This window comes from Electrona antarctica, assembly GCF_951216825.1.
Source record: "Electrona antarctica genome assembly, chromosome: 10".
NCBI classification, from domain to species: Eukaryota; Metazoa; Chordata; class Actinopteri; order Myctophiformes; family Myctophidae; genus Electrona; species Electrona antarctica.
The window spans coordinates 11,355,221-11,381,155 of NC_136791.1; the positions used below are offsets into that span (position 1 = coordinate 11,355,221).

The window sequence follows — 25,935 nt, forward strand, 5'->3', positions numbered from 1 at the left end:
CAATGGAATAGTTCCAGCCATAGGAGAAATGTTTGGAACTATTGCCCATAGGTATCCGCTTTGCGGCGAGATCAAAGCGTGTCACCACTCTCTTACTAGATTACTCTGGTGGTAGCATAAGCACACCTAACCTGTGCCAGCCGTTCACTCTCAGTCTACGAGCCTCTGTTTCATTTCCGGGTAATCAGTGGGGGCTGTTGTTGTGAGCACAGTGATCGTTAGCATTAGCTCATACCCCTTAGCCTGGTGGAACCACTCCCCCTGCTGGACAACATTTGCATTCTGCCAGAAGGGTGAGTCTGGGATCTCTCGGGCAGAGACGATGTACTCCGGACCAAATCAGACCGGAGCGATATGCGGCTGTATGCGGCCGCTAGAGGCGGGATCAACGTGAGACTTATTGAAGCTGTGCCACAGCGCAAATTTAAACACAACCTAACAAGACTACAAATCGAAATTATTATGGAGATATCAGAGTTTTGTCCCGCTGCTTCCGGGTTCATCGTTTCTGCTTGAGAGAGCCCAGATGCAGGCAGGAGGAGGGAACTTGTGAACTCAATACTGCCGCAATCTGGCAGAGTTAGGTTACATACCCCTTACGTCTCTTCAGAAACTGTTGCATGTACTGAGCGATGCGAGACAAAGACACAAATGAAATAAGATCATCAGGATGCGCGACGGCTCACCATGGACAGCGCTTGAAGCTTTAGAGATACAGGGCTTTGAAAATCATAATGGTTATAATGGAGGCTCAATGGAGCTGGATGGGGGGAAAAAACATAGCTGGTGGGGACGGAGGCGTTGCATAGCCACCGGAACAATGCTAAAAGGTAAATTGACGGTCGGCGCTTTCATATATGGAGTATACGGTTGTCTACGAACATGTACGTAGTGGCACCTGCCGTACCCTAGCCTAGGGGTCCGAATATGTTCGTAGATGGCGCAGAAAGAACTGGAAATGCACTCTGTCGAGCTACCAACTTGCGCTTCGCACTAAAGTTGGCCATGAATAGCCTACTTGTGCGCAAGCAGAGCGTGCAACTTACCTCTGACTCTTGTCAACTTACCGTCCCTCCCTCTATAAAATATAAATACTGTACAGACGAAAATAAACATTTAAAATAACACTTACACCAATAGAAAACAAAATTCCTTTCCTACAACAACTGTTAAAAGAAACTTTAGAGAATGAAGGTGTTCTTACACCTAATTAACTTTCCACAAATTGCAATGTGTTGCAATTTTTTTTAACTAAAAACCAATAGAGATTTCATACTCTAAAATGAAAAAACTGACTTAAATTCTAAAAACTGTCAAATCAATTGAATTTGTCATAAGCAGACTCCAATCAAGTTATTGAAACATCTGAATTGTCTATATAAATCCCATTCGAGATATCCATTACAATTGATTCTAAATATTTTAAAAACAGGTTGTGAGCCCAAGACGTCCACAGACGTCCTGGGAAATCCCACTATGTAGTGCCCAAGACGTCAGTGGACGTCCCTGGGTTACTATTTTGAAAGTGTTGTGTGGGCACACAATGTGTTAATATGGCACAGTTGAGAAGCAGTTATATGCAGATGTAGGTGATGATCCAGTCTTCTCCATGTATGGCTATCCAGGGTTTGATGAGGTCAGTGTCGTGATCTTCATATATGGGGATGGTCATATATGGTGGCGTGAAGTGTCAGGAGGCGTGATGTCGCGAGTTGTGACCATATATGGAGGCGTGACACGAGGCGTGACACTGATGGGAAATGAAGGTTTTCATAGTAAACTGCATACTGCCTTTCACGTTGGGTCAAGTGAAGTGTAACCTCAAATACAGGATCAAAAGGTCTCGGATGCTCCAAAACACTTATGTATGACCCTGATGCTTTACAGTTTTGTCCAATGTGTATTCAGCCTTTACGCCTAGCAGATTTGCCCTGGTTGATGCTGTTGAAGAAGAGGAGGGGGTTGGGCTGGGGGAGGCGGGTTAGGGGTACTGAATAAAATCCCTGAACAACATTGGTAACACCATTTTAGTGTGAAGGCTACACAAATGAGGAATACAATATCCAGAAGAAACACGTTTCAATGTCAAGTGTCAATTAACTGCTTGGTGAAATGACACATCAAAGTTATGTGCCACTCACTTGGAAATCCTTAATTGGATTTCCTGATCAGTTTGAATGGCAGTTTTGAGAATAACCTTGTATTGTGTTGACATGATCGAGTTTTACACGCCCGCTTTTCTATATTTCGTGTATAGGGCTGTGTCAACAGACTGGCAATAATTGTGTTTCTTCCCCAAGAAGTACATACTGTATAGGCTTACTGTCAGATGTAGGGGCTTCTATGATGTTCCATAAGCACAAACACCAGGCATTGCGGACCATTTTGTCCCATACTAACTTCAATGTCAAGATGACACATCCAAGGCTAATGAATAACAGTTCTTCTTTTTTTTCTTCTTCAACATTTTTATCCACTGTCTAATTAAGTTAGTACCTAATTTATGCTTTAGCCAAAAAGTGCAATGCAATGTTTGGCTCTGCGTAACGTAGGCCCATTTTCCATTACACAAATTCATATATATATAAATATAAACTAGACTTTGTATCTCTCTCTCTCTCTCTCTCTCTCCCCCCTCCCCTCCTAGTTTCTCGCATGGTCATTGAAGAGGTCAACACCATTCAAGAGAACCTAGAGATTGAGAGAACATGCAGACAAAGTGTCGAAGCCCTGGCCTCCAAGGTGAGGTTACCATCTTGCAGCACAATGTGTGCTTAGGATTTCATCTAACGCACTGGGTACTTAGCACTCACATTGAGCAAAATGTGCACATTGAATAAATCAACAAGCTTTATTTTTTATTTATTTGAGTCTCAAATTGATGGCGCCCTAGGCCACTTTATGCACATGATTGTCATGTCAACATAATCACAGTTTTTGTATGTCGCCTTCAATTCTGGTACTTTTTTTTTATTATTATTTTTCTCTTTTTCTTTGTGTGTCTTTCTCTGTCTAAAATTGCTTTTGATTCTTTTGATCCAGAACATGCCTTTTAGAGTCCTTACTAAAATGTGAGTTTGATTGAGAGAGAGGGAGCCTGGCACATAGTGATTTTGCGGCCCACTGGTGCTGGACTCATCACTGTAATCATTTCTCATTCAATTTTTGGACAAAAGCCGTGTGAGTCCACCTGGCAGCACCACTGCCTGGGGGGGACAGGAGGCTCGGGGGGAGGAGGCGGAGGCTTTCTAGCTGTCCTTTGAGTCCTCCAGCGCATTACTCCCCCTTCCACTTCCTGTTTGGAACTTGGAGATATCATTCTGTCTTTGTTTTCCTCCGTCTTTCGTATTTTGTTCTACTACGTCATATTATTTTCTGCAGCAGGCCTGCTTCTTTCTTCTAGTTCTCCTCACCTCGGAAAAATGACAAAAAGCAAGTCAAAAAGCAATAGATCATGATTACCATAGAATTGGAAGATGTATTTGTATTATTTTATTATTGTCTCCGCCAGGCCAAAGGTGTGGCAGAGACTATGTCTGTCCATCTGTCCGTCCATGCGTGTGTGTCCGTCTGTGCGTCTGTGTACAGCTAATCTCCGGCATCGTTGGCCCAACCGAAGTGAAGCTGTGCACATACACTCGCTGGAAGCCAGAGCAACCAGGAGGCCGATTTTTGCAGTACACATTTTTTTGAGGGGCGCTAGCCCCTCCTATATCCAGCTTTTAGTGTCTGTCCAAAACTTCGTCCTACACAAACATTAAATTCCCATTAACAATGAATGGAGAATTTTACGTCATCGCGAATCGATACACATTATCACTTGACTATAGTCACTTACTAGCACCGCTATTCCAAAGCCCCCTCAGGTACATTTTTAAGCAAATACATTTCAGCAATGGCATCATTTTTTTGGTGGGTAGATCTTGTTGAGCTGGTCATTTTGAAAATGGCTCTCGAGTCAAAAAAGTGTGGGCACCCCTGATCTAGACGGATCGGTCCGATTTCTTTATATTCCATCCTGATTGGCTAAGATTGGCTTCCAAAGTTTGCAGAAGTGGTCCATTTTGAACAAAGTGGTCCATTTTGAAACATTTTCCTCAAATCATGAAGGAGGCGTCCTTTTCACATTGGCCTATTATAGCGCCACCCAGGAGGCCGATAACAAGCCACTTCGTATTAATAACAATTCAATTAACAGTAACTCTAACACAAAACTATATTATACACTTCCACAAATCAACATTTTGTCTGTGAAATACCTTTAACTTCATCAACATGAATCCCTCAACTTCTACAGATTCCACTCACCTCTATAATTACTGCATTCTGAATATTGCTGGCCATCTGTGTACATACATACAGCTACTGATGCCTAGTATGGACTCTGGACACATCTTCAGTGATGTTCCTGGAATCATTGGACCTTTTGGGTCTTTCAACATCATACACCCTCCTCCAGGTGTCCCAGCCAGGGCGGATCAAACTACTAACTATCTGTAGTTACCAACTTACCATGACCATGACGTGACTACTGGCCAATCACCGCGCATCTTTTCCGGGACTTGTCAGACCCGAACATCCGCTCTGTGACGCACGTGGATGCGTCCGCTTTGCTTCGCAAGGAATCTCAGGCAAATGTTGCCCCCTCTCGAGAACACACGCCCCAGAGCTGGAAGAAGCGTCTACCTTTATATGTCTGTCCATGCTGCTGACAGTCACTGACCAGTCCTGCATACTGTCCGTTGCCTGGGTCTGTTACCGTTGTATCTGTCCGACTGGGGTGCTCATCCTCCCCGCCTTCTCGGGCAACCCTGGGGGTATTTTTGAGGGGCGCTAGCCTCTCCTATGTCCATCTTTGAGGGTGTGTGTAAACACAAACTTTGTCCTAACACAAACATTAAATGCCATTGATAATGAATGGCCAGTTTTGAGTGTTTGTCCCAACACAAACATTAAATGCCATTGATAATGAATGGCCAGTTTTGAGTGTAATCACAAACATTGCGTAACATTGAAGACAAAGGTGAGGAAGCAAATTCGAACACTAATTCTAACTCTAATTCTAAACACAAAGTCGATAAAAAAAACATTTGGACACAGGCGCAAATACAAGTTTTTTAAATGTGGATTCATGACAAAACAATATAATGAAAATGGCTCCACTGTAGACATTATTAAACTGGACCAACATCAGCACAAAGTAAAAGTAAAACTCTGTCCAGTAATGCAATTAATTGACAAAAATGCCTTCAAATGGAATTTTGTTGTGATACTGTATTTACCATTCTTTGCTATCATACACAAAAGACCCAGAGGTCTAGGTTTGGAAATAAACCAAAGTGCTTGTGAAGAGTGAATTCACACATGATGCCATTTTGAAAAGCGTTGATGTGAATATTGGCAGGGATTATCTTTTGTCAAATTACATATCTCACTCTGTATACCACTGACCCAATGCAAGAATGTCCTATGGCTTTGTTGACGATAACAAAAGTAATAGCTGACCACACGGTAAAATCCACTGTGTTCATTTAACTCTGAGAGTGTAAAAATCGCACGGCTACAATGCTTTACACTCTATTGCAGCACTGACAGTTAGTATGACAGTAAGTCTTACATTTTTCTTCTTTTCTTTTGTCCTTTTCTGCCTTCTAAAAGCTTGCTGCACTGCCGTTTAACCACTTGAGCCCTGTTGTATGCTTCATCATACAATTGTGCCGTACAATGAAAATGGCCATTCTTCAAGCTCTCAATAAATTGCATTGTGAGCTTGTAGATCTAGTATTTTATTTTTTATTTTTGTAAATGTTCTTTACCTATAATGACATGTCCAATATAGGCCAGGGGAAAGTGGATAAGTAACTGTTTTCAGACAGTTTTTTCTTCCTCTGTTTCATTGATAAACTATAGTTTTGACAAACTGTGTCTGTGTCTATAACCCCCACCCGTCCAGCTGCTGTAGTACAACTACTATTGACAATTTGCGGTTGAATTGCAGGAGATGCTGTTTTGATTTGGCGGTAATGCTTGCAGGTATATTTTATGGGTGCTGTTGACTGTATTGTTTAACATGTACTTTACAGGTAGCCAGTATTACATGGTAAAAACCAAGATAGTTGACCAGTAAACCATCAATATACTGCCGTTAAGAGCAGGGTTGGAACATTAGTCATTATGATTTACCGGTAGGCAGAATTTCTTGGCAGTTGCATCTCATATACCGTATTCAATATGCTTTAGGAAGACAGGCAAAATTAACTTTGTATTAATTTCCTTGTAATGATGTAATTTTGTCTGCCAACTGTTCTCAAGGCATAAGAGAGAGAAAGTTCAATGTGATTCCTTAACTCTTCACATTTTGAATTAAAAGGTAATGATAGAGGGAGCCACCAATTTGGAACCAGTCAAATCAGAAAGCAGCGTTGACGCTTGACAATTTTGCGTTGATGTCTGATCAAAGGGGAGATGAGGGGCCGTGACTTTGTAATGGTGACCTCCGGAAAGAGTGCTAGCCTGATGCTACACCAGCCTTGATTATGAGTATGTAATTTTATACCTACGTCACGTCTCTCATCAGTTGTAGCTTATTATCAATGATTCCCATGTTGTTGATTGCATTTCAGAAAAAGATGCACTCTGAAGGGCATCGTCAAAAGATGGAATTGCTGCAATCTGCTCCCACCAAGATGCCATTAATAAATGCTTTTTTTTTTTTATCAGGCCTTCATTTTTTATCCTTCTCCCGACACTTTCCCTCCTTCAGATGACAAGAAATATGCATAATTGGCATCCATCTCCATCCCATATGCTTCATTAGTATTTTACTTAGTGGTGGTATTCCTAATTGACACAAAATGGCCACCTTGATGGCAGAACTTTTATGTAGGCTTGATATACGTATAGAACTGATCAAATTGCATTGCAAGTTTAAAGGAAAATGCCACATACAAATTCTCAAGCGAAAAGTGGCTGCACAAAATGTAAAATGCAAATATATGCATCCCATCAAAAAAACTGTGATTACTTCTAAAAGGAGAGATATTGTGCCTTTTCTTCCTGTCCCCGTGCTGATGTATTAAGATGTCTGCTATTTCACACCTTATTATTGCTCTTGGATATGCTTCCTGCCACTATGGCTGATTGAATGAAGACACGAAGGAATGAGCAGATCAGAACCGCATCTCATCTGGTCTGTCGCGCCGCTATCTTCTTTTCCTTTCATCTGCCTTAACCCATTTTGACCTGAGATCAGATTCTAAAAATGTCTTCTACATCCTGACAGTTTTCTGAAAAAGCTGTTTCTATGTCAGTCGTTCTTAGATTTTTCAAAAATAGCAGACCTACAAGCTCGTAGCGCGCCACTCGGTGGCGCGCTATGAGCTTGTAGATCTGCTATTTTTCAATAGCTAAAGCATAACACAATGCTAACACCAAAAGGGGTTCCCGCCCAAAATTGATTAATAGTGAATGGCCTTGTGAGGATATACAGATGCATATTCTGATGCCATTTCTGCGACAGCACTATTTAATCTTGAATAAAAGTGTGGGGACAATGTAGCAACCTCTTGAGTGAAGCTGTGCAGAATTAAGTGTTATTGTTGTGGGTGTGCTGGCTGCTGTTCTATTATTAATAGCTGCCTTTACGCTACATGTACTGTAGTCTTATTTGAGCCGTTTTGCCTTATTAATACTTGCCCCTGCCCTGGATATTAGATAGTTATCTCAAGTAACACAGTTATTTCACATCCAGTTTTTGAGCGGTGCACACCACTCCAATGAAGGGCAATGTGTCTCTGTCTGTCTGTCTGTCTGTCTGTCTGTCTGTCTGTCTGTCTGTCTGTCTGTCTGTCTGTCTGTCTGTCTGTCTGTCTGTCTGAGTACGACCCATTGACCCCTGCAGATGACACACACACACACACACACACACACACACAGCCTGCATCGCTTAGCCTGCAATTTGTGTGTGTGTGTGTGTGTGTGTGTGTGTGTGTGTGTGTGTGTGTGTGTGTGTGTGTGTGTGTGTGTGTGTGTGTGTGTGTGTGTGTGTGTGTGTGTGTGTGTGTGTGTGTGTGTGTGTGTGTGTGTGTGTGTGTGTGTGTGTGTGTGTGAGAGAGAGAGAGAGAGATTCAGGTACAGTATCTATCAATCCATTATATTGCATACTTGTGTGAGGTTCATGGTACTAGTTACCATATATTTTGTGTTTCTATTTTTAAACATTGTAAACTTGTGGTGTGACCAGATCAAGTATCATAATACCAAGTGCTGATCCCAATCATCTTTTTTCTGTAGATAGGATTTTCTTGCTGCCTGTCAAAACAATCACATTGCAAGTGGCTGTGACTGCTTTCATTTTCAAACAAAATCATCAAAAACATATTGTTATAATTTGGCTTACTTGTTCTGCATCTCTACATTTCTGTAATTAAAACATTTCAAGTTAGATTTGATACACGCTTACAGCTACTTTGCCAATGCAATTTTGTAATTAAAACATTTAAAGTTATTTTTGGTGCAAGCTTACTGCTTTGCCAATGCAGTGATTGAATGGTAGACCTCACTTCCTTGTTTTGCATATAGAGTACAATGTTGTCAGCACTCTGTACTTAACAGAAACATTTGATTAGAGTTTGATAAGAGACAGACACAACACTATGTTTGGAATAGATATGAAAATGAAGCCTACATTTTTGCTACTAAGCCGTACACAACGCACGTTTCTGCCTTTAACCAAGTCGTGGTTAATGTCAGTTTATAATGTATGACAGCTGTTGTAGGCAGGGTATAACGGGACAGAAAATACTAATTCACCAAAGCAAATTCTCTGATTATATTATTCTGATGATTCTGATGTCTGGGTTTTCCTTTTGTATTTTGTGGATACCTAGGAATCAGGAATCTGTTTTCAGCTTCAGAGAGGAGCATGGGGGTAGAAGCAGTTAGGCATTATAGGGCAGTATTATGTGTGTCTTAAGTACCAGGTCTTATTACTTAACTTAAGACCTGGAGGCGTGATCAATGCTGTTTGGCCACTCAGAATAGCCAAATGGCATTGATCACGCCTCCAGGTCTTAAGTTAAGTCATAAGACCTGGTACTTAAGACACACATAATACTGCCCATAGTGTCTTGCTCAGCTATGGCTGCCCTAAAACCAATTCCTCTCCCTCGTAACGTCTTCGTCCCCTATCCAGTTGAACCGCCAGAATCGCTCTCTGAAGAGGAAGAGCATGATGTTGCTCTCCCACCTGGGCCCAGAAACTATTGCTGAGATCAGCCTGGAGGAGGAGGATGATGAAGGGGGTGTAGATGTACAGGAAGTAAGCAAGGTCTGCGTCTCAACCCAGTGTCAAGCCACCATCTCAGGTACTGTACGAGTCAAGCCACCATCTCAGGTACTGTACCAGGTGGTCCCAAGTTCCCTACTGTACATCAATACTTTACCTTTCTGTTGTCCTGTAACAACAAGATGGGCTCAAATAACGACATGGCTTCTCTGTGCAATCTGTTGCTACGAGAGCAAATTATTGTAGTATCTATACGCTATACTAGACTAACTAGAGAATCTCTGAGGTTGAAAATCAGAAATGTTATAGTACTAGAGGTTTGGGTTATTCTAAAAGACAGTAGGATACTTAACAGCTGGTAAATGTTTTTGCCTCAGAGTTGCGGAATAAGTTGGAGTTGACACTGGAAGAGAAGAAACAAGCAGCCATTGATCTTGAGACAATAAGAGACCAGCTGCGGGACACCAGAGAAAATGTGAGTATATAAACAGACTTTTTCTTTTCTTTTCTTTTTTACAGTGTATAGTGTATACTGTATAGTATACTATAGTGTGTTATAGTGTTACACAGTGTAAATAAGGCTTTCGTTTTCAAATGTATTGCCTCCATTTTAAGACAGTGTTAATACTAGTTTAAGTTTCCACTTTCCCCTTCCCGTGGCTGCAGCTGCTGAAAGAGACACATGATAATACTGTTCTGATCGCTGAGATGGTGCAACAAAAGAAACTCCTGGGGAAATACAACAGAGGTCAGTGTCAGTCCTTCTACGTGACTACATCTGCTACTATGTCAGTGTCAGTCCTTCTACGTGACTACATCTGCTACTACTGTATGTCTCAGTGTGTCAGTCCTTCTACGTGACTACATCTGCTACTATGTCTCAGTGTTAGTCCTTCTACGTGACTACATCTGGTACTATGTCTCAGTGTTAGTCCTTCTACGTGACTACATCTGCTACTATGTCTCAGTGTTAGCTCAGTGTCAGTCCTTCTACGTGACTACATCTGCTACTATGTCTCAGTGTTAGCTCCTTCTACGTGACTACATCTGCTACTATGTCTCAGTGTTAGTCCTTCTACGTGACTACATCTGCTACTATGTCTCAGTGTTAGTCCTTCTACGTGACTACATCTGCTACTATGTCTCAGTGTTAGTCCTTCTACGTGACTACATCTGCTACTATGTCTCAGTGTTAGCTCCTTCTACGTGACTACATCTGCTACTATGTCTCAGTGTTAGCTCCTTCTACGTGACTACATCTGCTACTATGTCTCAGTGTTAGCTCATCCTAAAGCAACAGATATGATGAGTTATGCTAAATCCACTTGCTGTTTTCAGCCCCTCTAGCAGAGGGACTAATACGGATGGCAGTGTCTGTTGGTCAGGCGATTGGTGGGACAGCCAGTCCGTCAGTCCAGCACTTTGGTTCCAAACATGTCATCTCGAAACCTATTAGTTGGAATGTCATAGAATTGTAGCCACCCATATAGGCCAACATTTTCAATTGAACACAATATATCTCTAAATATAATAGGTGGATTACTATGAAACTTGCACCCCAGGTGATGAACGTTAACCATTCGAGTGACCCCATGACCTTTCCTGTTGCACCACCCATACGCCAAAAATATCAACTTTGCACTCAAGATATTTTATAATCTATTAAATAGAGGGTATGCGCGTGACATCATCATCAAACCAGGAAGTTATGCAGGAACGCCTACTGAGTGGCAAAAACTACTTTCTGGCCTTGACAGCCCATACATCCACACAGAAAAGTCATATCTGATTGCATTAAACAACATTAAACGATATTAAACTCACTTCGCCTGTTGCTTTGCCACTCGATGTGCCATTCACTTTAAGCATGCGCATACTCTCTATAGAGGCACAGGTTAAATGAGCATTAAAAAATAAAAAATCACACCCGTGTGAACTGAGTGGTGCATTTCCCCTCTCCCCCTGCCCCTCTCTCTCTCTCTCTCTCTCTCTCTCTCTCTCTCTCTCTCTCTCTCTCTCTCTGTAATTAGCAGGCAACAGTGCAACACTATCTCTCTCTCTCTGTTTCTGGCACAACAGCGCCACTTTTGCCCCTACTGGTACTCTAAACATAGTCACATAGTCCCGGACATTGCTGTTCCTTGGAGTGGTTGCACCACTCAAAAATATATTTATTTATGTATTTATTTATGCAGTGAGCAAGTCTTTTTCTGCCAGTTGTTCATGTAAATTGCAGCCGTAGTAGTGAGAGCACAGGTAATGTTTGTCTGTTGAAAACCATTTTGGTCAAGTTGGGGCTAAGGAGCATGGCCTCTAGAACCAGCTAAGCAGGGCTTTTAAACTGTTGGATTCAGTTGCATTCTTGTTATTTAAGTTCAATAGCTTGTTTAAGCATTAAACGGAGAAGTAAGAAGTAAATGTGGCATTCTCTCTTGGTGTGCCTTCATGTGAGCGGCTGCTTTTCAGCAAAATATGTTATTATATTAATTGTTAATACATTAGTTACATTAGAAAATGTAACTAAAAATTAACTCTTATTAAATTTTCTTGGTGCTCTTAGCTAGTCCATCTAGACTATTGACTGAATTATGAAAAGGTGGAGGTAAAATTGTGATTGTGAAACCTGGGATATCACTCTGTCTAGTATCTCAGTTTGCCGTGGAAGAGTATGAGACTTTACTGGACAACTTGGACCTGGAGAGAGACCTGAGGACAAAGGCAGAGAACTTTGCCAAAGAAGTAAGTTCTCTCAACCACATGTCTCTGTCTCTCTCTCTCTCTCTCTCTCTCTCTCTCTCTCTCTCTCTCTCTCTCTCTCTCTCTCTCTCTCTCTCTCTCTCTCTATCTCTCTCTCTTTCTTACTTTTTGATAATATAAAGCTTACCAATATTGGAGGGATATTTGATATGTCACTATTTACTAATAATCTGCTGTGTCTGCAGTCCTCCAGAGAACATGATGAAGATGATGACAATCATCTTCATCATGCTCATCATTACAGCTTAGGCACCAAACACTAATTCTGTTTGAAAGCTAGACATAATCAGCCCATCTGACAATAATTACATTCTGACGCGACATACCAAAGCCTACACGGGTTGTGCAGTCGACGCGCTGTGACGGGTTGTGCAGTCGACGCGCTGTGATTGGCCAGTCGCTGTGATTGACAGTGGGGGTGTGGAAAGCGCGTGTCAAATTTGAAGTCGTGGGGCGAACGGTGCATTAACGGACGTACACACAGACAGACATACAGAGACGTGGTGCATTTAAATGTTGTTTTTTTTTTGTGGCTTTCGCCTTTATTTTATATTTTTTATGGAGGGACAGACAGTAGGCTGACAGGAAATGGGGAGAGAGATGGGGGGTGACATGCAGTAAAGGCCGTCGGGATCGGGAGTCGAACCCGCGGCACACTGCCAGACTGGATTGCCAGCCAAGGTGCCTGGACCACTGAGCTATGGCCCAGGCCAGACGTGGTGCATTTATAGATAAGATAGATGTCCCAATGAATTAATTCCAAAACATAATGCTTATAAATTGCCTGAGAAGGAATGTTCCACAGCACAGATCACATACGTTTCATCATCATTTTTATTAGTCCTTACCAAAATGTCCACCACAAGCCAGCATGGCGATGACCCCTGCTTACTGTACGTGTCATCCTCCAGATGCTGGTGGAGCAGAAGAAGCTGAACAGGCAGAGTCAGATCCTGATGCAGAGCGCCATGCCCAGCCAGGCCTTGGAGATGGCTCTCGCCGAGGTCACCAGGCTGACCCAAGACCTGGAGAGCCAAAGGCTGGAGCAGGAGCAGCAGGTGTGTCCAGATTAGACCTCCCATTTTACCTTCCCGTCCCTTATACCGGAATGGTCATAGGTATATTATTGGGTACCCTTTGTCAGCCTTCTGATTGCTCCCTGAGTGGCTAACCAGCAGGCTCTTTCTGCCTTGTTCCGCCCTGGTTCGTTGTTTATGTTGAATTTGTTTAAACATCTTTTTTGGAAAAAACTCAAAACAAACATGACATGCCCTGTCACCATGCTGCATCTGTGATGTTCCTTTTTACTGACACCAAGTTTAAAATAAGAATTGAGTGCACAGAATATCAATATGAAGCAACTGAAAAACATGTTATGTTATGGTAGTGGATGGAGAGAGAGGATTTTTGTCCACGAAACGGCAACCAATGGGTGCGAAGAGGGGCACAACCACGGGCGGGACTTGACAAAGGGTGTGAGTCACTATGAAGCTCAAATAGCTGAAATATCTTATGAGAAAAAAATATTTTGCTATTGATTGTTCCATCCCTGTCTCCCTCGCAAAAAGCAATTTAGCACGGAAGAAAGTCTTGTGTATTTACAAGGGCTGTGACAGGGAACCAATAGGAGTGACCTGCCAGAAAAGGAACATTGGTTTCCTCCTGCCTCCGCTGGCGCTGATGGAGAATAATTATACATGAGTGGGATCACTGATCTTTCCTGGTGGAAGTGAGCCATCGCTCCATTTAATAAAACAATTAACACTGTTAAAGGAACTGCCGTTGGGGTACAAATGACTGTACAGTATGTCAACTGGCAGCGAACCACCATTGCAACTTAGCAGAAAATTGAGAGATATCATTCAGAAATGATTCTCGACCGAACAGTTTTGCCTTGAAAGTATGGTAGATGGAAAAAAAGAGAAGCAAATAATTGCAACACAAATAATTTTCTGAAGGAGGAGAGGACACTGGAGCAACACAAAAAAAATTATATTGCACATTTATTTAACATTGCACAGCTAAGGGATGCAAAGTTGTTTGAAGCAAAAATGCTGAATTTTAAATTCATTCTGAGTAGTATTATGCTGCTTGATGCTTGTGAACACAGCCCATACAATCCAACTGAAAACAGACCACCTATGTGTCTTTCTTCCTCATCATCTTTTTCTTTGACCCATTTTGACCTGAGATCAGATTCTAAAAATGTCTTCTACATCCTGACAGTTTTCTGAAAAAGCTATGTTTCTATGTCAGTCGTTCTTTCGATTTTTCAAAAATAGCAGACCTACAAGCTCGTAGCGCGCCACTCGGTGGCGCGCTATGAGCTTGTAGGTCTGCTATTTTTCAATAGCTAAAGCATAACATAATGCTAACACCAAAAGGGGTTCCTGCCCAAACTGGGTTAATTCTTGCCAACGGGTAAAAGCCAACCCCAGCTTTACGTTTCGCAGCTGTAGTTTAGTTTTTTCATTGCATTTGTTATTGTTGGCTCCCTGTTGGCTGTTTTGATCAAATATCCCAAAGGGACTGTTGCATTGTAATTGGTTAGTTGGTTGTAGGGCTGCAACTATCCATTATCTTCTATTAGATAAGAAATGATTTGTGAGACATTTTTTATTAATCAAATAATTGAGGAGCAATTATTTTAATTTGTGTTCGATGTGGGAACAAATGGTATTTTAGATACACACACAGGGGTTTAGGAAACACTGGTGTCTGGGTCCCCTGTATGGTCCACATGTTGGTGTCTGGGTCCCCTGTATGGTCCACATGTTGGTGTCTGGGTCCCCTGTATGGTCCACATGTTGGTGTCTGGGTCCCCTGTATGGTCCACATGTTGGTGTCTGGGTCCCCTGTATGGTCCACATGTTGGTGTCTGGGTCCCCTGTATGGTCCACATGTTGGTGGCTGAACAGAAGAAGGATATGCTCATGATAAAATACTTTTGACAAATAATAGTTTATATTTCTGACTTTGTACAACTCAACTGAGTTATTATTTCATGCCTCTGATATTATTTCTATTTCTCTATCATATACAGTACCTGTCTGGCTATTCTTTATTTTCTGTTAAACACAACGTTATGCTGCACTTTGAGTTGCCTTTGTGTATGAGATGTGTTATACTTTATGAAGAAACTTGCCTTGAACGGAAGAAAATGGTGCGAAAGTAAACGATGTAACAGAGCAGATGTAGTTTGTGTTGAATGGAAGTGATAAATGTTGACGTGAACTCAGGATTGCCACTTCACACCAATACCATGAACACAGAGTATATCAAGGCCTTCGTCAAGCCATCCATTCTGCAACAATGAGGGTACATACCGTGTGTGTGTGTGTGTGTGTGTGTGTGTGTGTGTGTGTGTGTGTGTGTGTGTGTGTGTGTGTGTGTGTGTGTGTGTGTGTGTGTGTGTGTGTGTGTGTGTGTGTGTGTGTGTGTGTGTGTGTGTGTGTGTGTGTGTGTGTGTGTGTGTGTGTGTGTGTGTGTGTGTGTGCGTGCGTGCGTGCGTGCGTGCGTGCGTGCGTGCGTGCGTGCGTGCGTGCGTGCGTGCGTGCGTGCGTGCGTGCGTGCGTGCGTGCGTGCGTGCGTGCGTGCGTGCGTGCGTGTGCGTGCGTGCGCGTTTTGTGACATGGCCATCCCCAGATGAAGCAAATGGAAGACAGGCTGAATAGCTGTGAGCTTCAGAAGGAGTTGACGGCTCTGAGGAGAAAACTTGAGCTCCTGGAAGAGGAGAAGAAGGAGTATGGTGAGAGGTCTTCCAAGGCAGAGGTGAAGGTCAAGGATCTGCATTTCACTGGTGAGGAGGAAACCTTTGGTGGCTTAGGATTCGACTGCACTATCTCTCTCTCTCTCTCTCTCTCTCTCACTCACTCACTCACTCACTCACACAGACAGACAATCAGACAGACAGACACCCCCATCTGAGCCCACTCCCCACCTCAATCTATGGCCCTGAAACTTCTAACCAGCACGATATCATAGGTGAAAATAAATGAAAGACTAACTATTGCTGTTGAGGTGATTTGATTGAATCTTCTGTGTCTGGCAAAACTGACCAGCTCCCAAGTCGATTATTATTTTCACGTGCTGCAGGCACATCCAAGAAGAGCTGTAGCAGTAAGGTACAGTATAACTGGGAGGCAGCAAAGGCTATACAATGATGCAATCACAACTCTCAGTGCTGCTAGTGCAGTGAGTGCACAGTGCACACCTTAGAGTATATATGAATAGAGACGGCACCCAGAGGAAACCCTGAGGCGAAATGGACATAGTGGCCGGATTTGGTATTGCAGTTTGGACCCAAACACATGAACACGCTGGTCCGTTGACTATCATTGCGCACGTTCATGATGACACGTGAACGCTGTTTCATACGTGAACACGTGCAATGATAGTCAACGGCCAGCGCGTTCATGTGTTTGGGTCCAATCCAGCCCAGAATGCACTCTGTTCCTACCCGGAAGGAGGAGTGAAATCGCCTCATGCGCTTTTGAGCAACTTAATGAAAGTGGATGGGAGGAGAACTCGGGTGCCGTCTCTATTCATATATACTCTAAGGCAGGGGTGCCCACACATTTATGACGTGAGATCTACTTTCAAAATGACCAGCTCAACAAGATCTACCCACTGAAAGAATAAGTGTACCATTGCTGAAAATAGTTTAAATATATAATGTACCTGGGGGGGCTTTGGAATAGGGAGAGAAATTATGACAGGCAGTTTCTGCTGTCAAAATATGTCCCCCCCGTATTTAACTTAAACGCCCAATGCATTTTCAATGGCAATAGCACAAACTTTGGCATGCTACTAGTCCTACATACTTACACCTAGAAACCCCATTCAAACCTATTTAGGTTCATCTTACGGTGGACATGTTTGCCTGAAAAGAAATCTTTGAAATGTTTCATAGTTTTAGAAATATAGTGCTTTCAAATTTGAGAAATTCACAATGGGGCTCAATGGCAGATATTGGCACGTCAAAAAAGCACTTTCACCTAGAAACTCCATTCACACTTTTTATAATTCAGCTTACTGTGGAGACACATGCTGGAACTTTTTACTTTTAAATGATTTGTAGTTTTGGAGTTATTTAACTTAAACGCCCAATGCATTCTCAATGGCAATAGCACAAACTTTGGCATGCTACTATAGTCCTGGTGCACACACCAGGAAGTGGGAACAATTACAAACAAACAACACAGGTCAACGTGACATGGCAGGTCAAGTACAGTACCTGCAGTGATTATTAGCTGCTGCCAACTAGTGGTAAGTGGACGTACAGGATGAGGCTGAATTCAAGGCTGATTGGAAGGCAATGCAATATTACTATACTACTACTACTACTACTACTACTACTACAAATAATAATAATAATTACCAAAACAAATCGGGAGGCCCCTGGAGGCTCGAGGCCTGTTTAAATTGAAATGATTGAAACATAAATAAGGCCACCACTGCCCCCAAGACATTTTTGATCTTTTTCACATATTTCATTTTTTCACAGAATAAAATTATTTGTTCCACTATGTGAGATTATCTGGTCCTGGTATAGGTCCTGGTGGACGTGGTGCAGTCGGTAGTGCTGTCACCTCACAGCTAGAAGGTCCTGGGTTCGATTCCTGCCTGGGACGCTGTAGTGGCCGTATTCTCTCCCCCACCACATCAGTGCCCATACCCTACTGTAGGTGGGGTTGGCGAAAGAGCCTTTCTGTGTGGAGTTTGCATGTTCTCCCCGTGTCCCCTAGGGAAGGTACCCTCACAAAAAACATGCTGTAATCCTAGACTCTATAGAGCGTCGCAGTCCCGCCCCCTCGAGAGACCCGGAAAAGAAATCCCCGTTCATTTTCCTCATAGACTTTTCAGAAAGTATTTATTTAAAGACGTTTACGCCACGGACAAAGCCAACTCTTGTCGTGACAAATCATGACAATAAACACAATGTGTTGGGCCAAACAAAGAATTAGAAAGTAGAAAAAAACGGCAGGTTACAACACTTTTGTTTGTTGTTTTTCTTCTTTGTAATTATTTGTTTGGTCCAAAATATTGTGTTTGTTGTCATGATTTGTCACGACTCGAGTTGGCTTCGTACGACGCTTAAAAGGTCTTTAAATAAATACTTTTTTAAATGTCTATGGGAAAAATGCATTGGGATTCATTTCCTGGGCCTGGCGTCGTCATGAAAGGGGGCGGGACTGCGACGCTCTATACTGCTGCCTCCCCCTGGTCAGCCGGGGCACCTGATGGAGGGGAAAGTATTTTGAATAACGTGTTCCTTCCACACGCTACGTCGGGTAAACTCCCCCCTGTCAGGTGATAAGAAGATGCCTGCTCACTCCTCATGCATTGAAGGAAGCATGAGCTCAGTTCGCGGCTCTCCCCAGGTTGGCAGAGGGAGAGTAGCGCCCAGGATTTACAGCTTGGGCAATTGGCACCGGATGAAAAAAATGGGTTACAAAATCGTGGGATAAAAATGTAGCGAGAAAAAAAAGAGAGAGAGAGATTATCTGGTCCTATCATTATTAAGGTCGGGTTGGTTTTAAGCTGGATCGTTCGTCTGATACACTGGTGATGTGGATCTAGTGACCACAGTTGTGCATTAGGTTTCTGTTGCACACTCGCTCTGTGTGTGTGTGTGTGTGTGTGTGTGTGTGTGTGTGTGTGTGTGTGTGTGTGTGTGTGTGTGTGTGTGTGTGTGTGTGTGTGTGTGTGTGTGTGTGTGTGTGTGTGTGTGTGTGTGTGTGTGTGTGTGTGTCATTAATCATAGCATACACACTGTCATCAACAACACCAGTCACATGACCAAATGCAATCTCATGTGATAAGAGTCTAATGCCCAGGCTAGACCAAGCATGTGAAATTCACTATGTCCATGGAATTTACTATTTGCGTGTTGCTTGGCTGTAAAGCTCCCGTTGGTGTCAATAGGCCTATCTCACAGCCCGCTTTCCACGCCCACTTCCGGTAAATAGTGGTGTCTTTAACATGAGCATTTACACGTTTTTTTCTCTGGAGAATCTAAGTACATTTTCTAATGTAAAAATGTGACAGACCAATATTATTATGAAGCAAACAAGATGGTAAATCAGGTCGAACAGATAGAACAAACCTTACCTTGAGAAAACAAAAGTTGTAGACTTCTTAAATTACCTCTGTTAACATGGAGCGTCTATGGAGTGACGTCACGCTATCACCACTAACCCCGAAAGGGGGCGTATTTAGGGGGGCGGGGAAATTCTGTGAGATAGGCTTATTGTACCAGCTACTGTATATCAGCCACGCAGACGCAGGTGTCATCAAAGTGTCATCTCTCCTCCTCCACTAAGCGGCTTGACTGCAGTTCATCCAAACTCATCACGTGGGCACGGAACGCTCTTTACAGGAGTAAATCCAACATTGTGAATAAAAGGATGTCTGTCATCTTTAATTTCAATCATGACATTGAGTGCGTTCCGTAGTAGACTGTAAAAATGAGTGCGTTCATTATTGTGATGTGCCATTTATCTCTCTATCCGTCTCCCCGTCTCTCTCGTCTCAAGTGCTCCAGAGGTAATATGTAGTTACAACTATCCGACCCAAGGACAATAATTGTTTAGGGATTACTAAGAAATGAGACTAAGAGGAATCTTTATAATGGATTGTGATTACATAAAAGTTTGATTTACTTTTGAAAAGGTGACAGCTGTTCAGACTTTGCAGCATGCAGGTGTCACAAAACAAACTTATTATTTACATCTTACAATACTAGCATTTGTTTTTTACAGTAATCAATGCCTGCTTAGTTACTGTCCACCACTGCCTGTTAAGTGGACATTGCTGATACTCGTGTATCATGTCTCTGGTCAGTTGAGGAACTCCAGAAGAGGCTCCAGGTCGCTACCAACCCACCAGCTGCTCCTCCACCACCTCCTCCTCCACCACCACCTCCCCCACCTCCGCCCCCAATGCCCGCTTTCAGCCCTCTGGGGTAAGGTGAAACGTATAGACACTGCCTAGTGGCGTCTGTGGCTCAAGAGGTAGAGCAGGTCGTCCAATGATCCATGGGTCGGCGGTTCGAATCCCTGCTCCTCCTGGCTACATGTCGAAGTGTCCTTGGGCAAGACACTGAACCCCAAATTGCTCCCGATGTGCTGTTGGTACCTTGCATGGCTTCCGCTGCAATCGGTGTATGAATGTGTGTGTGAATGGGTGAATGTAATGCACAATCTATGTAAAGCACCTTGGATAAAGGCGCTATATAAATGCACCATTTACCATTTACTACAAGCTTGATCCAGGGACGTCACAATTACCTGTATTCACTAACCAGTTGAACCACAGTTGTGTCACTAAACACGAGTTTTGAAGTTGATCGAACCACCTTAAATCTGTCTTCATTCTGCACATTGCTGTTCACATCATTCTTCATCTTCACTACTCTTTTAAGCTCACTTTTGTCATTGATCCGGAAGAGAAGAGACGTCAGTACTGATATTCCACTAGTGACGCAAGACTCAACCAAGAACCCTGCAGGTAAAATGCACAAACCTCTGTTGCTGTAATAACTTCAATCTCCCTTGGTTCCTCTCTTGTTGCTAACGTTCAGGGGGGAATTACATTTCCTTACAGAGTTTTTAAATGGAGGTTGTCTAATTGTCTAATTAGTATTATTTTTTTCAATTAATTAGAAAATAATCCAGTGGTTTGCTGTAATTACTGTTTCACTCAACACTAATTATAAAACAGCTGAAAAATGTGCACTTATTATTATTACTATTAATTATATATTAGTGAACATTTATTACAACAGAACTTGAATAAATCTGTGCTTGAAATAATCTTGTGCAAAGGCACTGCCTTCAAATAACTTTTTTTTCAGTGGAGCAGCTCCAGGGGTGCCCACACATTTATGACGTGAGATCTACTTTCAAAATGACCAGCTCAACAAGATCTACCCACTGAAAAAATACCCTTTGCTGAAAATAGTTTAAATATATAATGTACCTGGGGGGGCTTTGGAATAGGGAGAAATTATGACAGGCAGTTTCTGCTGTCAAAATATGTCCCCCCCGTATTTAACTTAAACGCCCAATGCATTCTCAATGGCAATAGCACAAACTTTGGCATGCTACTAGTCCTACATACTTACACCTAGAAACCCCATTCAACCCTATTTAGGTTCATCTTACGGTGGACATGTTTGCCTGAAAGGAAATCTTTGAAATGTTTCATAGTTTTAGAAATATAGTGCTTTCAATTTTGAGAAATGCACAATTCAAAGTTTTTTTTCTTCAATATATTTAAATTAAATACTCTTTAGGGGCATGTCATGTGATCTACCTGCACAGCCTTTGTGATCTACTGGTAGATCGCGATCTACCTTTTGGGCACCCCTGACTGCTAAACAATGAGTTTGCTTATTGATCCCATTAAGTTCAATGCCTGAATACAGTATGAAAAGAGTGCTTGTTTGGGTTCTCTCTCTCTCTCTCTTGCTCTGTCAGAGCCGGATGTCAAGCAGCAAGCAGTGGACGAGATGATGCAGAGGATCAAGAAAGGCGTTCACCTTCGACCTGTAGGCCAGTCACCCAGTAGGAGAAAACCGGTATTCATTCTTTTTTGTACATTTACCCCTACAGTTTTTTTGTTAGTTTATACCTTAAAGTGCATATAGGCCCACAGTAGGAATCAACCGGATGCTGTGAATTCTCTGTGAATTCTGCAATACTTTCAGTGTGTACATGCACTTATAAATCCATCAGTGTAACCAATTATCTATGTGTAGTCTGTTTTGATAAAACATGATAAATGCCTCAAGATATCTTTTAGTCTTTGTGCGTCTCGACCGTGACAATTCAATAAAATTAGATAGAATTAGGCCTGTTGTAGGAAGTAATTATCAATAATGTGAAGATGGGAAAATTGACATGACTGATTCTGTGCTGATACATTTAGTCTTTTTTTCCCTTTTTTTAAGAGAGCACTGGTGCCTGTGTTCTGTGTACAATGTTTGGTCTCCATTATAAAAGGCCTCTAAGTGCCAAATGAGGGAAAATAAGTATAATGTGTCAAAATGCTGATTATTTACCAAACCCCATCTTTTCTGTCTTCCTTTTCCTTTCATCAGATGGAGAGGTTGCCCTCTAATTCTGCCATTCAGGAACTTAAAGGAATCATGGTAATGGAACTTGCACACAATCGAATGTCCTCACAGCCACGACCCACCTTTTTTCACCATACATAATATGTCTAGCTGCCCTTTCACAGTTTTGTTTGTTTGCCACAACAAAAGAGTCAAGATTTCCGAGTCTTTACGGTCTGATGCATCATGCAACAATATCAAGAGTATGTCTTGTAACTATGTATGTTTATGTTAGTTAACAAATGTGTTTATATTTATATAAGTGTAATGTTTTGAAATATCCCAGTGTTACAAAGGGTCAGGGTCAACTTTATTGTGCCTGAATGTGTAAACCTTTGCTCAAAGAAAGTCAGTTCAGAATGGAAAGGGCATTCACCTACATTATAAAATGAAAGTTAAATATATCAAAATAAACCTTATGTGGAGGTACTTTCTTGGCCTACTGGCACTGTGCACATGACATTTCGATGATGATCGGTCCAGCAGTTTATTCCCCCAACAGTCGTCCCGTCCCCGTCCACATCCCCCCCACATACACTCACACACAGACCATCTTCTAGAAGGCTAACTTCCTACATAACCATGCTGTAAAAAACATTTTCAAAGGCCAGTCGTTTACAAAATGCAGTATAGATACAGTATAGACTGATCCAATAAATAAACATGAGGTAGAATGAGAGCGCTTAGGCACAGGGGGGATCGAGCTACTAGAAGATAAGCATTGTAGTCAACTTCTTTACAAAAGTCAAATGTGTAACATTCATTTTAAGAAGTCTTTAAATGTTTGTCTCTACGGAACCTGGCGCTCAAAAAGCTATGCTGCAATATTGTTGGCAACCAACAATATTTTGGAATGCGTCAACAAGTTGTCACAAAACTGGATTTTTAAGTGTAAAATACATTTCCGGCGCCTACGTTACGTTGCTGCAAGTGTCTCACTCACGGATAAAAGCCGTGTTTAATGAAGTTGTTAAAAGAAATTGACAACTTTTGTGAAAAATATACCAGGGAAAGATTCTAACAAATATGTAAAAATGTAAAAAAATAAAAAATACTAGGCAAACATTTTGTAAAAATACAGTAGGTGAACATTTGCCTAAAATAGCTGTATGTACAAGCTTACAACACGTTGCAATGTGATGCATTGGTTAACATTGGAAAAAGTTACTAAGTAGTGACGAAAAAACATCAAGTAACTTTGAAGGACAGGAAAGTTAAGTCAAGTGAAGTACAAATAGTCTAATAGTCGACTACCTGATTATTTTCCATCACTGTCTCATCACTGAGTTTGTTATCTTGTTGAAAACTGTATACAGGAGAGTTTCAAGGGGTCCTCCTCCCCCCAGCTGAAGGCAGAATCTCCGTCAACAAACGGCAGCGGAGAGCTGGAGAGGATTCTGTTGAAGCGACGAGGTGCACTGGAGACCATACAGGACAATAGTGAGTTTTGTTTCCTTTGAATCACAACACAACATTCTGTAAAATGTACCACTGGTACTGGTGGTAAATTGTTCTTCCATTTAAACCTCTAGCCTCTAAACCTCTAAAGTTTAGAGGTCTAAACCTCTCCCGGCTCAACAAAGTACACGGGAGAAAAACATGATACAATGTAGATGATTAGAATACAACTGATAGTTATTTAAAAAATCACTCTTTTTGGTTGTGTGTTTAGATCACACATTCTCTTTTTTGAGTGGTGCCTAACCTCTCCAACTGTGTGTCTGTCCGTCCGTCCCTATGTATGTATGTCCGTTTGAGTACGGAAATATCTCTGGGTGACATAAAGTGGCACTGTTGAGCAGCGTGGCCATGTGAACCTCCTTGGGACACACACACTAGAGGGCAGCACGGGTCCACCCGGAGCCGAATACCTGAGAGCCGAACCGAGAACCGAGCCGGTTCGGGCCCAAAATATTGACTTGTCCCTCGGCAGGGTCGGATCCATTCCAAATTGCCGCGGGTCTCGGTCGGATCGTCTAAAATGCAGTTACCCGAAATTACCCGTGAGGATCCAAGCTTTATATATTAAAAATAAGTTTCAAAAATAGACATGCGTGCGTTGTAATTATTACATTCTAAAGTCCATATTCTAAAGTTGAACAGAGTCAACGAGGGCTGGGTCTCGCTCTTTCTCTCTCTCTCTTTTGCTTTGTCTCTGTCTCTCTCACCCCAATCCCGACAGCGCACGCACACACACACACACACACACACACACCGCTGGCTATATTAATGCAATCATGGCGGCCCCCTTGAGCGAGCGAGGTGAAACGCAAACCAACGAGCAATGTGGGACTAACCTCGCGTCACCAGGCTTTCCACCTCGGAGGAAAAATGTGGCACAGTTTTGTTGTGATTGTCAACACCTCTGGTAAGAATGTCGGTATGCTAAAATGCACTAATATTAGCCTATGCAAGTTTGCAACCCTCCGAGAGGCGGGAGGCACGTCGCTCATAGAGAGCAGTCTCATGTCATGTTGAAGCATATAATATTGCAGAGAACACACTATGGGTCCGGATCTATATCGGATCCGATCAGCGCCATTTTGGTCAGACCGGGTCCAAACAGTCAAATCCTTCTCGGCTCCGCTTCGGACCGGATCCAATCCTTTCGGGGGCCGTTTCCGGGCGGGTGCGGCCAATTAGAATGTTTCTCGGATCCGTAGCAGTTCGGTTCAGATATCACCGGTCCCGTTTCGGACCGGGTCTAATTTTATGGACCCGTGCTGCCCTCTAACACACACACACATGAACGGGACTCGAACATGCGACTATTATGTGGCATGCGCCTGTACTGCTAGGCCAGCGCGTGCCCAATTACACATTCTCAATTGACAAACTTTTGGTGACAAATTATGCAGTATTCAACTGGGTGTAACACATGACTAATGCTTTATAAAAGACATGCATGGTTATAGACATGATATGAACTTATGTTATGAACATGTTATGAACTTGTGATCAATATGTAATGGACTGATTGTGAAAATCTGTTAAGTGATGTTTTGTTAGCCGATCTCATAAACATACAGTTTGCACAGTTTGCTCACTTTGAATCTGAGATGGCCCGAGTTACGCTGATCTCAATTCTACAAAGTAACCATTTCACTACTGGAGTAACTCTTTGTTGAAGAGTGAACACGTGTGATGCCGGGATGTGTCTTTGTCCAGGTATCTGGTCCTCGCCCCGGCCCTTCCCCAGCACTGTGCTGGATGTCACCCGGGTCAGACGGCCACAGCACCCTGTCAAACAAGGCTCCCAGGACTCCACCACCAGCTAGACTCACCCAGACATCTCCAACCGCAAACTTTGGGTCACTTGAGTGAGTGTCTAACCCTCAGCAAAGATATAAACCTCCAACCACAAGAATGTCATGTTACTTTAGTGGGAGCTCACTAATCATATGAGTTTTTCATATGAGTTTTATGGTTCAACATGTTGTGTGGCACCAGGCCCGGTTCTTCCTACAGGCCGACGAAGCAACGGCTTCGAGCGCCATGGGGGAGGGGCGCCAAACTCTGTCTGCACCGTGTCCCCCCAGTGCCCCCCCAGTGCCTCCCCAGTGCCAGTGTCCCGCCAGTGCCTCCACAGAGCCTCCCCAGTGTCCCCACAGTGCCTCCCCAATGGACCCCCAGTGCCTCCACAGTGTCCCCACTGTCCCCCCAGTGCCTCCACAGTGTCTCCTCAATTTTTGGGACAGAGTAAAAAAAACTCTGCGCGAAAAATCCTGCTTGGGGCGCCAGATTGATCAGGACCGGCCCTGTGTGGCACGAT

At 42.7% G+C, this 25,935-nt stretch overlaps 1 protein-coding gene across 1 annotated transcript in view; it reads left to right on the forward strand.

Annotated features, from left to right (window-relative positions):
* The window catches only part of shtn1 (shootin 1), a 32,148-nt gene extending 6,607 nt beyond the window's left edge, over positions 1–25,541 (forward strand). Inside the window, exons 4-16 of the mRNA XM_079511529.1 lie at positions 2,648–2,742; positions 9,194–9,365; positions 9,664–9,761; positions 9,953–10,034; positions 11,931–12,025; positions 12,955–13,101; positions 15,689–15,842; positions 19,889–20,009; positions 20,469–20,554; positions 21,526–21,626; positions 22,149–22,199; positions 23,480–23,603; positions 25,332–25,541. Of these exons, the coding sequence (XP_079367655.1) occupies positions 2,648–2,742; positions 9,194–9,365; positions 9,664–9,761; positions 9,953–10,034; positions 11,931–12,025; positions 12,955–13,101; positions 15,689–15,842; positions 19,889–20,009; positions 20,469–20,554; positions 21,526–21,626; positions 22,149–22,199; positions 23,480–23,603; positions 25,332–25,441 (1,436 nt within the window). The 3' untranslated portion in view covers positions 25,442–25,541. The remainder of the gene's footprint in view (positions 1–2,647; positions 2,743–9,193; positions 9,366–9,663; positions 9,762–9,952; positions 10,035–11,930; positions 12,026–12,954; positions 13,102–15,688; positions 15,843–19,888; positions 20,010–20,468; positions 20,555–21,525; positions 21,627–22,148; positions 22,200–23,479; positions 23,604–25,331) is intronic.
* The last annotated feature ends 394 nt before the right edge of the window (positions 25,542–25,935 follow it).